Source organism: Ornithorhynchus anatinus, chromosome 13, assembly GCF_004115215.2.
Source record: "Ornithorhynchus anatinus isolate Pmale09 chromosome 13, mOrnAna1.pri.v4, whole genome shotgun sequence".
NCBI classification, from domain to species: domain Eukaryota; kingdom Metazoa; phylum Chordata; class Mammalia; order Monotremata; family Ornithorhynchidae; genus Ornithorhynchus; species Ornithorhynchus anatinus.
Genome location: NC_041740.1, coordinates 38,274,284 through 38,289,244, shown reverse-complemented (window position 1 = coordinate 38,289,244; position 14,961 = coordinate 38,274,284). Strand labels below are relative to the sequence as shown.

Sequence of the window (14,961 nt, the reverse complement as noted above, 5' to 3'; positions counted from 1 at the left end):
CACTGTTATTAAGCCCATTGATATTTTATTACTACACAAATATTTCTTGTACCAACTTGAATTTTCACAGCCCACTGGGGGATAGTTTATCCTTTAATTGGTTTTGAATTTACCTCCCTTAAACTAGAATTTGGGTCACCTTGTCATAGAACTGTCACAAAATCCCAGGATTAGGAATGGATGGATGGTTGGAGTGAGAGCACACTGGCCATGATTATGTCAAGGTCAAGTGTTCCCACAAAGATGTTCAATCTGTGATGAGAGAACATAGCAGAGGGACATAGTAGTTAGGTGATAATAATAATAATAATAATAATAATTATGGTATTTAATAATAATAATAATAATGTTGGTATTTGTTAAGCGCTTACTATGTGCCGAGCACTGTTCTAAGCGCTGGGGTAGACATAGGGGAATCAGGTTGTCCCACGTGGGGCTCACAGTCTTAATCCCCATTTTACAGATGAGGGAACTGAGGCACAGAGAAGTTAAGTGACTTGCCCACAGTCACACAGCCGACAAGTGGCAGAGCTGGGATTCGAACTCATGAGCCCTGACTCCAAAGCCCGTGCTCTTTCCACTGAGCCACGCTGCTTCTCCTATTTGTAAAGTGCTTACTAAATGTCAAGTGCTGGGGTAGACACAAGCTAATCACAGTCCCTGACCCATCAGTCTTAATCCCTGTTTTACAGATGAGGTAACTGAGGAACAGAGGAGTGAAGTGACTTGCCCACAGTCACACAGCACACAAGTGGCAGAACTGGGATTAGAAGCCATGACCTTTTGACTCCTAGGTATCTGTTTAATCCACTACATTAGGTGATGTCCAGGGGGACTGATTAGGATGGGTGAAAGACTTCATTCAGGCCAGGATTTTTGAGTCCCACTCTATTCTTGCTCCAGAAGCACCAGTACTGAAGAGAACTCAATTGGGAATTGTTCAGAGGCACAAATGAATCCCACAGATTCGTGGGCAATCAGGACACAGAGTCCATAGCTTTGAACTCTCCATTATCCTCACTCCCTGCCAGGTGGGCTCATTCTCTTCATGTGGAAGACACTCAGATGGAGCCTCAGGCTTGTTGTCACTTCCCAGTGAGTGTCTCTCCTGGGTTATTCCTCTTCCCTTCTACTGGGGGATTTTGTACATCTCCCCTATGAGGGTCCATCACTGTGCATCTTGAAGAGCACAGCGATAGGTGGCCGTGTCGCTTAGACTCAACTTGCTGATGGTTAAGCTTGTAGAGTAACTGATAGCTGTTGAAGAGAACCTCTCTTTTGCAAAAGCTGCAGTATCATCAAAAGCTGATGAACTGGCTCCTCTGAGGAGAATGTACTCAGGACCTTGACTGGGATACTGGCGGTACCAGAACAGGTAGACATTGCTGCTAGCTGTGGTGCTATAGAAGCAGCGGAGAGTCACTGACTTCCCTTCAGCTGCAGACACCTGGTCCTTCTCGGGTCTGATCGAGTCCCCCAGCACGGCCCCTGAAAAGACACCCACCACACAACGTCAGCTCCAGAGATGTTAACATCCCTGGAGCAGATGATTACGGAAAGAATAAAACAAAGCACTTAGATTGTTGTAAACACTTAATAAATACTAACATTTCTAAAACATTTACCTGGAAGAGTCAATGTTAGAATAGCCAAGGCCCATGGAGTTTCCCTCATGTCTCCTGAAGCCCCAGCACCCGACAGACTGTGAACCCTGATTCCTCTGTGAATGCGGCAATGGGACTCCCTCTCTTCAGACCCCAGTCAAAGGAGAAGCTCTGGGCTCTGCCCCCAGAAAGGAAATGGGAGGAGTTTAATTAAACAGGCTGAGGAGGCGGGAGGTCTGCAGCTGTAGTGTCCCTGAGTGATGTCTAGTGAAAAACATTCTCATGCATTCCAGTTCCCAGAAGACTGTGCAATTGTGCAGGAAAATGAAACCAATCACATCCGATCTTCAGGAACCAAAGCCCCAGAATCTGCAACTCAGGACTCCATGACAGTATCCTTGTCTGGCTCCTCCCACGGCCACTACTTACAATCCTGCTCCCTTCCGCTCACAGGCAGTAATTAGTATCCTCTGGACTGTAAGTTCCTCATGGGCAGAGAGCGTCTTGTGTATTGTACTCTCTCAAGCGCTCAGTACAGAGCTCTGTTTACTGTAAGCTCTCAATAGATACTGTTTATTGATTAATTCTCAGCCTGTCTCTGCAGCCTGAATCAGCATGGATTCCTGCCACTTCCTGGCCTTCATATATTGAGTCCCTCGGCCTTAGAGATTAATTCTCATCTACATCTACATCCCCAGTTCCACTCCACCCTTCAACGGTGCCTTTAGGGCAAGGCATCTTGGTTCTTAGGATGGAAACATTGCCGTCTCATGGCATGATCTAGAGTCCCTGAAGGAACAACTCCCTCCTGCCCATTTATAGACATTCTGTGGAAAGTTCTCCAAAGAACATTGCTCTCAGGTTGGTTATTTTCTAACAGGCAATAAATTTTTCAAGATTTATTTTTCTAGTGAAACTCCCCTTGTGAACATGATCTTTATGGCGTTAGGTCCCCGGTTCAAAGGCAAACCAACACTTTGCGGGGAGAAGTCCAGGTGAGAGATGTAAACCAGGTACTGCCAGAGATTGATGGGGATTCCCTTCCTTTGGCTACAGATCAGTGGACCAAGCACTGTGCCACCCTGGGTCAGAACAATGGTCCACCTAACCCAGTGCACCACCACTGAGAGTGAGACCAGTAGCGCTGTGGGGAAGGGTACTAATAATGTTGGTATTTGTTAAGCGTTTACTATGTGCACTGTTCTAAGCGCTGAGGTAGATACAGGGTCATCAGGTTGTCCCACGTGAGGCTCACAGTTAATCCCCATCTTACAGATGAGGTAACTGAGGCACAGAGAAGTTAAGGTATTATCCCCATCACCTATCTCTGTGATTGTGGACGTACCATCTCTACCTTCTGTATGTTTTGAATTACCCTTTTCCAGCTTCAAGGTGGGACATTTTGCGACAGTGTGAGGGGATTTGGGAGCCTCTTCACAGGAACCAGGGGCTCCGCAGAGTGATGTATGCAATAGGGAGCCGACTGGCTACATTCCTTCCAGGACCACTTGTTCTCAAATGCCCCTCATATCTACAGTGAGAGAAGGCAGCAAAGGGCCACAGCAGGTAGATAACGTGCAGTGGGAATGAAAGTGCTAGGGGACAGGACCAGGCTCAGGCCAGCATTTGGAGAAATCCTCTGCTCTTGCTTCAGAAGAACTAACACAGAGGAGAATTCAGTGAAGGGTTGCTCTGTGGGCCTAACGAATTTCACTGACTTACTGCCATTAAGGATAGAGAATAAATAACACTCTCCATTCTACTTTCCCTGGAGAAATGGAAGGAAAGTGAGGGTCAGGACTCGACTCAAGCCTCAGCTGAGTTTCTCTGCCTGGTTATTCCCCTTCCTGCCAATGTGGGGGATTTTGTTCAACACCCCTATGGGGCTCTTTCACTGTGCCTTTCTGAGAGCACAGTGATACATAGCTGTGTCGCTCAGTAACAGCTCACTGATGGTTAAACTTGTGGATTTGTAAGTAGCTTTTGAAGAGAATCTCTTCTTGGCAAAATCTGCATTGTACTCATATGTTGATCCCCTGGCTTCTTTCAGGAGAATGAACTCAGGACGCCGACTGGGATACTGGCGATACCAGTATAGGGAGACAGAGCCAGTCGCTGTGGTGCTATAGGAGCAGCGGAGAGACTGATTCCCCTTCTTCTGCAGACTGCTCGCTCTCTGTAGGTTGGATCCAGTCCCCCAGCACGGCTCTTGCAAAAATATCCAACACAGATTGTCAGCTCCAGAGATGGAGGTCCTGCTGGGACAGAGGCTTTGGGGCAGAATAACAAAGACATTTACCTGGAAGAGTCAGTGTCAGAACAACCAAGACCAATGGGACTTTCTTCATGTCTCCTGAATCCCCAGCACCAGACTGACCTGGATCCCAGATTCCACTGTGAAGCCTGCAATGGGACTCCCTCCCTGCAGACCCCAATCAGAAGAGGAAATGGGAGGAGCTTAATTGAATAACCCGAGAAGGGGGAAAATTAACAACTGTCTATCCCTGAGAGATGTCTAGTGATAATCTGTCTCAAGCAATTCCCAGAAGTCTTTGTACCTGTGCAGGAAATTGAAACCACTTGCATCTGATTTCCAGGAACCAGAGCTGCAAATATGTAACCCAGGACTCCATGACAGTCTCCTTCCCTGGTTCCTCCCTTGCCCACAGGCTCCGATCCTCCTCCCTCCCTATAATAAAAAAATAACCATGGTAGTTGTTAAGCGCTTACTATGTGCCAAGCACTGTTCTAAGCCCTATCTCCAGCAATTCCACAGTTCTGGGCTTTGGATGCCAATCTGGCATTTCTACTTCCATTCCATGCTCTCTGGGTCACACAGGCATCATGCAAATGGTAGGAACAGCCGTGGTGTATATTCGTAACTTTATTGAGTGCAATGCCCTGCTCTAAGGGCTGGTACAAAATGCTAAGCACAGAAGAAGCCCAACATGCTCCACAGGGAGACAAAAATCCAGAGAACACTAGGTAATGGTTGGTTGTTCCACAATGGAAGGCTGGGATTTGATCAAAGCAGTGACCCGTCACTGGCCACTGCAGTTGGGGAGCTGCCCGCTATCTGCTGTTGACCTGAGGGAGAGAAACCAGCAAAGAGAACAAGGAGCTGTGAGAAGAAGAACAGCGCAGGGTCCCAGAAGTCATGGTAAAAAGCGGATTTAAGGACACGATCCCTTGGGTCAAAAGCCATGGAAGAGTGTGGAGACAGAAGTGGCCTTGGTGCCTTGATTGGCTGATGGGGATTCCCAGCCTGTCTGCACAGCCAGTCAGCTGTGCTTCTACATCCTCACCCCCTCATACAGTCAGTCCCTCCCCCTCATAGACACATTTCTTAGTCTCCACCTCCTCACCTCCACAGCCTCACGTCTGCCTCCATCCAAGGCTTCAGAGGAGGGTGGTTTTGTTCTTGGAATGGAAACACTACCTCCAGCTGGCATAAGTGAGAATTGCTGAATAAATTTCCTCAGTGAGAAAAATCTCATATTGGAGTTTTTTTTTACTTTTTAGTCCCAAACCCCACTTGTAACCAGTGTCTGATTGGGACTGGTCACTTGGTATGTAGCAACCACAGTTCTGGGAGGAGACCATGCACGGCATGGAAGTCAGCCAGTTATGATGGGTTTTGTGAGGTTCCTATCACTAGGTAAGTATTGCCGTGTCACTGAGGGTCTGAGCAAAGGGCAACTAACCTATCAATCTCTGATTGATTTGTTTATTGAGCACTTCATATGTGCACGACACGGTATTAAGAAATTGGGAGAATATAATACAATAGAGTAGGTAGAAATGATTCCTACTCACAAGGAGCTTATTGACTAGAAGGGGTGGCAGACATTAAAATAAATGACAGGTGGATGTGTACATAAATGTTGAAAAGCTAGGTTGGGATGGAAATTAAAGTGCTTAAAAAAGCACAGACCCAATTGCATAGGTGTATCAGAAGGAAGGGTGAAGAGGTGAAGTGGGGGCTTAGAATAACTTCTTGAAGGGCTCTTTCTCAGTTTCTTTCCTTGGCTCCTCTTCTGTCCTCCATCTTCCAATCACAGGAGTCCCCAAGGGCCCAGACCGGGTTCTCCTCCCCACTATTTACACTCCCACTCCTCCAGAGAACGCACCCACTCCCACAGCCCCAAGCACCATCTCCCAAATCCAGCTCTCCAGTGCCAACCATCCAGTCCAGGAGTCTGGAGAAATCTTCCCTCTGTACCATCTACTAGCCTTAACTATTTCTTCTAACACCTTTAACTACCTTCTCATTTCCTATTATAAACCCTGTCATTAAACTCATTTATCTTTTGTGACTACACAAATATTCCTCATATCAATTTAAATTTTCACAACCCACTGGATGATAATTTATCCTTCTGTTGGTTTTGAATCTACCTCGTTCAGTCTAGAATTTGGGGCACCTTGTCACAGAACTGTCTCACAACCCGTGAAGAGGAATGAATGGATGGTTGGTTGGGGAGCAGACTGGTCATGATCCTGTCAAGGACAAGTGCACCCAGATTTATGTCAGGTCTGTGGTGAGAGAAGACAGTGGGGGGCCACAGTAGGTAGGTGGTTTCCAGGGGGAGTGATTAGGATGGGACAAAGACCTCACTCAGGCCAGTGTTTTTGAGTCTCTGTCCCTTCTCCAGAGGTATTAATACTGAAGAGAATCCAACTGAGTGTTGTTCAGAGGCCCAAATAAATCCCACAGATCTATGAGCTTTCAGAACACAGATTCAATTGCTTTAGTTTCTCCATTCTCTTCACTACCTGTCAGATGGGCTCATTCTATTCACATGGACGACAATCAGAATGAGCCTTAGGATTGTTGCCATTTTTCCACTGAGTGTCCCTCCTGGGTTATTCCCCTTTCGGCCCACTGGGGGATTTTTGCATCGCTTCTATGGGGCTCCATCACTGTGCGTAATCAAGAGCACAGTGATACGTGGCCGTGTCGCTCAGACTCAACTTGCTGATGGTTAAGCTTGTAGAGTCACTGGTAGCTATTGAAGAGAACCTCTCTTCTGCAAAAGCTGCAGTATTATCATAAAATGATGAACTGGCTCCTCTGGAGAGAATGTACTCAGGACCTTGGCTGGGATACTGGCGATACCAGTACAGGTAGACATAGCTGCTATCTGTGGGGCTATAGGAGCAGCGGAGAGTCACTGACTCCCCTTCAGCTGCAGACACCTGGTCCTTCTCGGGTCTGATCGAGTCCTCCAGCACGGCCCCTGAAAAGACACCCACCACACAACGTCAGCTCCAGAGATGTTAACATCCCTGGAGCAGAAGATTACAGGAAGAATAAGAACAAAGCACTCAGACTGGTGTAAGCACTTAATAAATACTAGCATTTCTAAAACACTTACCTGGAAGAGTCGATGTTAGAATAGCCAAGGCCCACGGGGTTTCCCTCATGTCTCCTGAAGCCTCAGCACCCGACATTCTTTGAACCCGGATTCTTCTGTGAATGCTGCAATGGGACTCCCTCCCTTCAGACCCCAGTCAAAGGAGAAGCTCTGGGCTCTGCCTCTCCTGGGTTATTCCCTTTTCTTTCCACTGGGAGATTTTGTACATCTCCCCTATGGACCTCTATCGCTGTGCATCTTGAAGAGCGCAGTGATATGTGGCCTTGTCACTCAGATTCAACTTGCTGATGGATAAAGTTGTGGAGTAGTAACTAGCTATTGAAGAGAACCTCTCTTTGGCAAAGTCTGCAGTGTACTGAAGAGTTGATCCCCTCGCTCCTCTGTAGAGAATGAACTCAGGACCTCGGCTGGGATACTGGCGGTACCAGTACAGATAGACATTGCTGCTAGCTGTTGTGCTATAGGAGCAGCGGAGAGTAACCGACTTCCCTTCAGCTACAAACACCTGGTCCTCCCCAGGCGTGACTGAGTCCCCCAGCACGGCTCCTGCAAAAACACCCCAAACCCAACGTTAACTCCAGAGATGTTCGTGTTCCTGGAGCAGAGGCTTGGGGGAAGAATAACTAAGAATTAAGCACTTAGAACAGTGCTTCCTCTTAGTAAGGATTTAATAAATATGAACATTGCTAAAACATTTACCTGGAAGAGTCAGTGTTAGAACAGCCAAGGCCCATGGTGTCCCCCTCATGTCTCCTGAAGCCCCAGGACCTGACAGACTGTGAACCTGGATTCTGCTGTGACGGCCACAGTGGACTCTCTCCCAGCAGACCCCACTCAAAGGAGGAGCTCTGGGCTCCACCTCCAGAGATGAAATGGGAGGAGTTTAATTAAACAGGCTGAGGAGGCGGGAGGTCTGCAGCTGTAGTGTCCCTGAGAGATGTCTACTGAAAGACATTTTCATGCATTCCGGTTCCCAGTGGGTTGTGGGATTGTGTAGGAAATTGAAACTGCTCACATCCATCTTTGGGAACCAAAGCCACAGAATCTGTAACCCAGGACTCTTCATGATGGTCTCCTTCTCCGGCCCCTCCCGTCGCCACTTTCTCCAATCCTGCTCCCTTACTCTCACAGACAGTTCTTAGTACCCTCCAGTCTGTAAGCTACTCATGGGCAGGAACGTGTTTACAAACTCTGTTGCATTGTACCCTCCCAAACACTTAGTACAGTGCTCTGAGCACAACAAATGCTCAATAGATATCATTGATTGATTGAGTGATTCTCAGCCTGACTATCCAGACAATCAGACCTGATTCCTGCCATTTAATTTCCCTCACACAGTGAACCCCTCGCCCTCAGAGATTCAATCTCATGCTTCTACCTCATTTACATCCCCGGCTCCTATCTTCTCTTCAACCCTGGCTTCAGAGCAAGGTGGGTTAGAAACACTGCCCTCTTCTGATATATTCTACAGTCACTGAAGCAACGGCTCCCTCCCGGCCTCGTGCAGAAATTCTGAGGAAAGTTCTTCAAAGAGGAATGTTCTCGGGTTGGCTATTTTTGGACAAGAGATTTTTAGAGATTTATTTTTCTACTGAAAACTTTCTTGTGAACATGACCTTTATGTTGTAGGTGGCTGGTTCCAAAGCAAACCAGACTCCTGGGCATTCAGGACACAGAATCGATAGCTTTAAACTCTCCATTCTCCTCACTCTCTGTCAAATGGGCTCATTTTATTCTTGTAAAAAACAATTAGAAGGAACCTCAGGATTCTCATCACTTCCCACTGTCTCTCCTGAGTTATTCCCCTTCCTCTCCACTGGGGGATTTTGTACATCTCCCGTATGAGGGTCCATCACTGTGCATCACTAAGAGCACAGTGATATGTGGCCGTGTCGCTCAGACTCAACTTTCTGATGGATAAACTCGTAGAGTCATAAGTAGCTGTGGAAGAGAATCTCTCTTTGGCAAAAGCTGCAGTGTTTGTAAAGGTTGATCCCCTGGCTCCTCTGGCAAGGATGTACTCGGGACTCTTGCTGGGATACTGGCGGTACCACCACAGGTAAACATTGCTGCTAATTGTGGTGCTATAGGAACAGCGGAGAGTCACCGGCTTCCCTTCAGCTGCAGAAACCTGGGCCTTCTCAGGTCTGATCGAATCCCCCAGCACGGCCCCTGAAAAGATACCCAACACAAAACATTAGCTCCAAAGATGTTAGTGTCCCTGGGACAGAGGTTTGAGGGAAGAATAACTAAGAACTAAGCACGCAGAACAATGTTTGACACACAGTAAGCACTTAATAAATCCCAACAGTGTTAAGACGTTTACCTGGAAGAGTCAGTGTTAGAACAGCTAAGGCCCATGGGATTTCCTTTATGTCTTCTAAAGCCCCAGCACTCAGAAAAAGACGAAATTTTGCTCCGAGGACTGCAATGACACTCCCTGCAGATCCCAGTCAGAAGAGGGGCCCTGGGCTCTGCCCCCAGAGAGAAAATGGGAGGAGTTTAATTAAACAGCCTGAGGAAGGGGGTGGTCTGCAGCTGTAGTGTCCCTGAGAGGTATTTGCTGAAAGACATTCTCATGCATCCCAGTTCCCAGAAGATTGTGCGATTGTGCAGAGAATCGAAACTGCTCATCTCCTATCTTTGGGAACCAAAGCCACAGAATCTGTCACTCAGGACTCCAAGACAGTCTCCTCCTCTGAAACAGTATAGGGCCCCAGAACTCATAGCCAGAAAGAGATTCAGAGACATCCCTAGGGTCACAGGCCACAGAAGGACCACAGATGGAAGGGATGTTACTACCAAGGATGGCTGTTGGGATCCTGACTGTTTGTGCAAAGGGTTGAGGAAGGGTGAGACAATGAGTGAGCAGGAGCCCCAGCTACAGGGTTTCTGCACGGGCTGCAGGTGTCTGGGGATCACTGTGTCTCCCCAGCACAAAGGTAGGTGGCTGAGTCTTCAGCCTGGGAGTCCCTGATGAGCAGGGAGCTGATCCTTTCTTCAATATTGAGGTCGGCTGCCAGTCTTCCAACCTGCTTCTTATTACCACTTGAGCTTAGGAGCAACAGGAATTCAAGGCCTTTCCCAGCATACTGACGGTACCACTGCAAACTATAAAAATTCCTGATTGTGTAGTTGCAGATCATAGTGCCGTTCTCTCCCTCCCGGATCTTCAGGGACAAAGGAATCTGCTCCACCTTGTCCTGGCCGCTCACCCCTGTCAGAGAGACAATGACAGACACAGAGGATGCTCATCAGCTCCCGACTTTCCAGAAATCCCTCTTTATCCTTACATGTCCCCCAGGAAATGGCCACTGAGCTGTACTGAATTCTGCTCTCTGTTGTGAAACCTTGGAGAACATCCCTCCGGGCTCTCTGATCCATCCACATGATCCCTTTCATTCATTCATTCAATTGTATTTATTGAACACTTACTGCGTACAGAGCACTGTACTAAGTGCTTGGGAGAGAACAATATAACAATAAACAGACACATTCCCTGCCCACAGTGAGCTACTCACAGACCAGCTGGAACCATAGGATAAGTAATGAGGCTCTTAGGGGCTGCTCCATCCTCACTCTGTAGCCGGGGTCCCTAAGGACAAGGTTCCCAGCCCAAGGAGTCGTTTCCCTCTCCTAGACCTTCCTGCTTCTCCTTCTGTCCCAGTCAGGCAGGGGGTTCCCAGCCCAGCTGCACAGACTATCAGCTCTGGTTCAGCCTCCTCATCCCCCTCACACAGTCAGCCCCTCCCCTTCACAGACACATTCCCCCATCTCCACCTTCTCTCCTCCACAGCTTCACCCCTGCCTCCAACCAAGGCTTCAGAGTAGGGTGGTTTAGTTCTTAGAATGGAAACACTGCCCTCACCTGTCTGGTTACACCATCACTAAAGACATTTCTTCAGTGAGAAAAAACTTCACATTGAACATTTCTGAATTGTCAAGAGATATCTGTTGAGGTAGCTCTTGATACTAGGATCTGTATGGGACTGGTCTCATGCTCCGTAGTCAATCAATTGCTTTTTGGAGCAGTTCACTGGCATGGAGAACCACAGCCAGGCACCACTTGAGGTTTACAGGGATTCCCCCTCTCAGCCTGGAGATCAAAGTGCCCTGTACAGTGTCATATTGGGCCTGATCAATGGTCCATCCAGCCAGGAGACAGCAGTAACTCTGGTCCTTGGAGAAATCAATCCTAGCAACTGTATTTCCTCTAAAATCCCTAGTTACCTACTCATTTCTGTTTTTATATCCCATCATTAAGCTCATTGATATTTTGTGCTTATACAAATTTTTCTTGTTAACAAATTCAATTTCAAAACCTACTGGGAAAAGTTTCTGTATCCACTATTTTTGTCTCCTTGTTACAGGAATGTGGGATGTTGGATCCACTGGCTGTTTAGAGGGGAAGATCGAGGGATAGAGCAGGGAATAGCTTGGTTATGTTTCTGTCAGGTCACGTGTCCCCAGACTGATGTCAAACAAATCTGAAGTGAGAAAAGACAGCTGAAGGCCACAGCAGGAAGGTGATATCCATGGTGTTTGAGCAGTCTTGGAAAGGATCTCCTCCAGGTCAGTGTGTTTGAATCCTGCTCCGTTTTGCCTCAGAGAAATCAATACTAAAGGGAACTCAACTGTTTGTTCAGAGGCCCAAATGAATCTCATTGACTCAAGGCCATTAAGGACACAGAATCAATAGTTTCAGACTTTACATTCTTTCTCTTCCTGGCAGATGGGTTGATCCTATTCATGTGGAAAACATTCAGATTGAGGTGCAGGATTATTGTCACTTCCCAGAAGAGTGACTCCTCTGAGTTATTCCCCTTCCTGTCCACGTGGGATTTCGTACATCACCCTGTGGGGCTCCATCACTGTGCCTGTCTAAGAGCACAGTGATAGGTGGCCGTGTTGCTGAGGCTCAGCTGTTTGATGGTCAAACCTGTGGAGTCATAAGTAGCTGTTGAAGAGAACCTCTTTTTGGCAAAGTTTGCCTCATTTCTATAAGTTAATCCCCTGGCTCCTCTGACGAGAATGTATTCAGGGGCATGGTTGGGATACTGGCGGTACCAGTACAGGAACGCAGAGCCACTGGCTGTGGTGCTGTAGGAGCAGTGGAGAGTTACCATATTCCCTTCTGCTACAAACTTCTCGGGCACTGTAGGTCTGATCCAGTCCCCCAACATGGGCTCTGCAAAGAGAACCAACAGAAAACATCAGTGCCAAAGACATCAGTCCTCCTGGGTCAGAGTCTTTGGGGGAAGAAAATTTCCCCCATTTCAGGTAAAGACATTTACCTGAAAGAATCAGTGTCAGAACGGCCAAGAACAATGGGGCTTTCCTCATGACTCTTGAAGGCCCAGTGCCAGAGAGACTGTGAACCTGGCTTCTGCTGTGAAGGCTGAAATGGGACTCTCTCCATGTAGATTCCAGTCAGAGGAGTAGGAGCCCTGAGCTCTGCCCCCAGAGAGGAAGTGGGTGGAGTTTAAAATTAAGTAGCCTGAGGAGAGGAAAGATTAGCAGCAATAGTGTCCATAAGAGATGTCTGGTGAAAGTCTTTCTCATGCATTCCAGTTCCGAGAATACGGTTTGGTTGTGGAGGAAACAGAAACCGCTAACATCCTATCTTGATCTCCAGGAACCAGAGTCAAAGAATCTATAACCCAAGACTCCATGACAGCCTGCTTCCGTAGCCCTTTCCATAACCATAAGATCCATCCTGCTCCCTTGCTCTCACAGACATTCCACAGGTTTGGGTTCTGGTTGTCTGTTTTGCCTTTGCTCCTTCCATAGTCCCTCCTGTAAAACAAGAGTTCCAATCCCACTGTCACAGGAGGGCATTGTCAGTCTACCTGGACTTTCCTCCTCTCCTCCCCTCCCCGCCCCTCCAGGGACTTGCCCAGGATCATACAGCGGACAAGTGGCGGAGCTGGGATTAGAACTCAACACCTTCTGAATCCAAGCCTGTGCTCTATCCACTATGTCATTGAGACTGTGAGTCCCTTGTGGGACAGGGACTGTATCCAATCTAATTTACCTGTATCCACCCCAGCACTTAGTATAGTGCCTGGCACATAGTAAGTGCTAACAAATACCATAATTATAATAAGTATTTCTTGTAACAGATTCAATTTTCACAACCCACTGGGTGAAAGTGTTTCCTCCTGCTATTTCTGAATTTGTACTCTCCAGTTACCATGTGTGTCTCTTTATCACAGTGATGTGGGATATGGGAACCTCTGACCATGAAGAGGGGTGGATGGATGGAATGGGGAGCAGATTGGTCATATTTCGGTCAAGCCATGTGTTCCCAGGCTGATGTCAATTCTGAAGTGAGAGAAGGCAGTGGAAGGTCATGGGGACTGAGCAGGCTTGGGGAGAGACCAAGGTGTTTGAGTTCTGCTCTGTTCTTGCTCCAGAGGAAAACAATACTGAAGAGAACACAAATGGGGATTGTTCAGAGCCCAAATGATCCCCACAGACTCATGGCCAATGGAGACACATAATCTATAATTTCAAATTTTCCATTCTTTGTCTCCCTGGAAGATAGACATTCTATTCACATGGAAAATATTCAATTTGAGCCTCAGGAGGGTTGTTGCTTCCCATCTGAGTGTCTTTCCTGAATTATTCTCTTTCCTGCCCATCTGGGGGATTTTGTACATTAACCCTAGAGGGCTCTATCACTGTGCCTGTCTGAGAGCACAGTGATATGTAGCCGTGTCACTCAGGCTCAGCTCTCCGATGGTTAAAATTGTTTGGTAGTCAGTAGTTGTTGAAGAGAACCTCTTTTTGGCAAAATCTGCATTGTTTTGATAAGCTGATCCCTTAGCTCCTCTCACAAGAATGTACTCAGGAGCCTGGCTTGAATACTGGCGGTACCAGTACAGGAAGATTGAGCCAGTAGCTTCGGTGCTATAAGAGCAGCGGAGAGTCACCGTCTTCCCTTCTTCCGCAGATACCTGGGTTGCTGCAGGTCGGATCCGGTCACCCACCACTGCTCCTGCAAGGACACCAAACACAGAACGTCAGCTCCAGAGACAGCGATTCTCCTGAGGCAGAGGTTTGGTACAGAATAATGAAGCATTTACCTGGAAGAGTCAGCATCAAAACAGCCAAGATCAACTGGGTTTCCCTCATGTTTCCTGCAGCCCCAGCACCAGAGAGACTGTGAATCTGGATTCTGATGTGAAGGCTACAACAGGACCTCTCCCTCCAGATGCCAATCAGAGAAGGACCCTGGGCTCCACCCCCAGAGAGGAAGTAGGAGGAGTTTCAAATTAAAGAGCCTGACAAGGGGGAAGATTGATAGCTAGTGTCCGTGAAAGATGTCTACTGATGGTCTTTTTCACGCATTCCAGTTCCCAGAATGCTGTTTGATTGTGCAGAAAACAGAAACCACTCACTTCTGATCTTGGTCTCCAGAAATCAGAGCCAAAACCTCTGTAACCCAAGACTCCACGGTAGTCAGCTTCCATGGCCTTCCCATGACCACAGGCTCCGATGTGGCTCCCTTGCTCTCATTGGCAGTTCCCCAGGTTTGGGTTCTGGTTGTCAATTGGCCTTTGCTCCCGCCACGACCACAGGCTCCAACCCCGGACTCTCACTCTCACAGGCAGTTCTCAGGCTGGCTGCACAGCCAGTCAGTTCTGAGCCTACCACTTTACAATCCCAGACTCTCAGGGGCTCATTTCTCTGCATCTATCTCATCTACCTCCACAGCTCCACTACTCTCTTCAACCATGGCTTCAAGGGCTTAGTACAGTACTCTGCGCACAGTAAGCGCTCAATAAATAAGAGTGAATGAATGAATAAAAGCGGGGTGATTCTATCTTTAGAATGGAAACACTGCCCCCATTGGGCCTGATCTAGCGCTGCAGGCACTGTCAGCCTACGCTCTTCTCTCCCGGCCATATCCAGAAATTCCGATGCAAGTTTTGTAATGAGGAATGCTCTCAGGTTGGACATTTTTGAACAAGGAG

General features: G+C 47.6%; 2 gene segments (V, D, J or C); both read right to left on the bottom strand.

Annotated features, from left to right (window-relative positions):
• LOC100076420 overlaps positions 1-14,961 on the bottom strand; it is a 301,688-nt gene that overhangs the window by 178,172 nt on the left and 108,555 nt on the right. Inside the window, 1 exon segment of the C gene segment in view lies at positions 8,906-8,923. Coding sequence covers positions 8,906-8,923 — 18 coding nt within the window.
• LOC114816001 lies at positions 9,805-10,649 on the bottom strand. The segment is given in 2 exon segments: positions 9,805-10,199; positions 10,504-10,649. Coding segments are annotated over 2 exon segments (351 nt in total).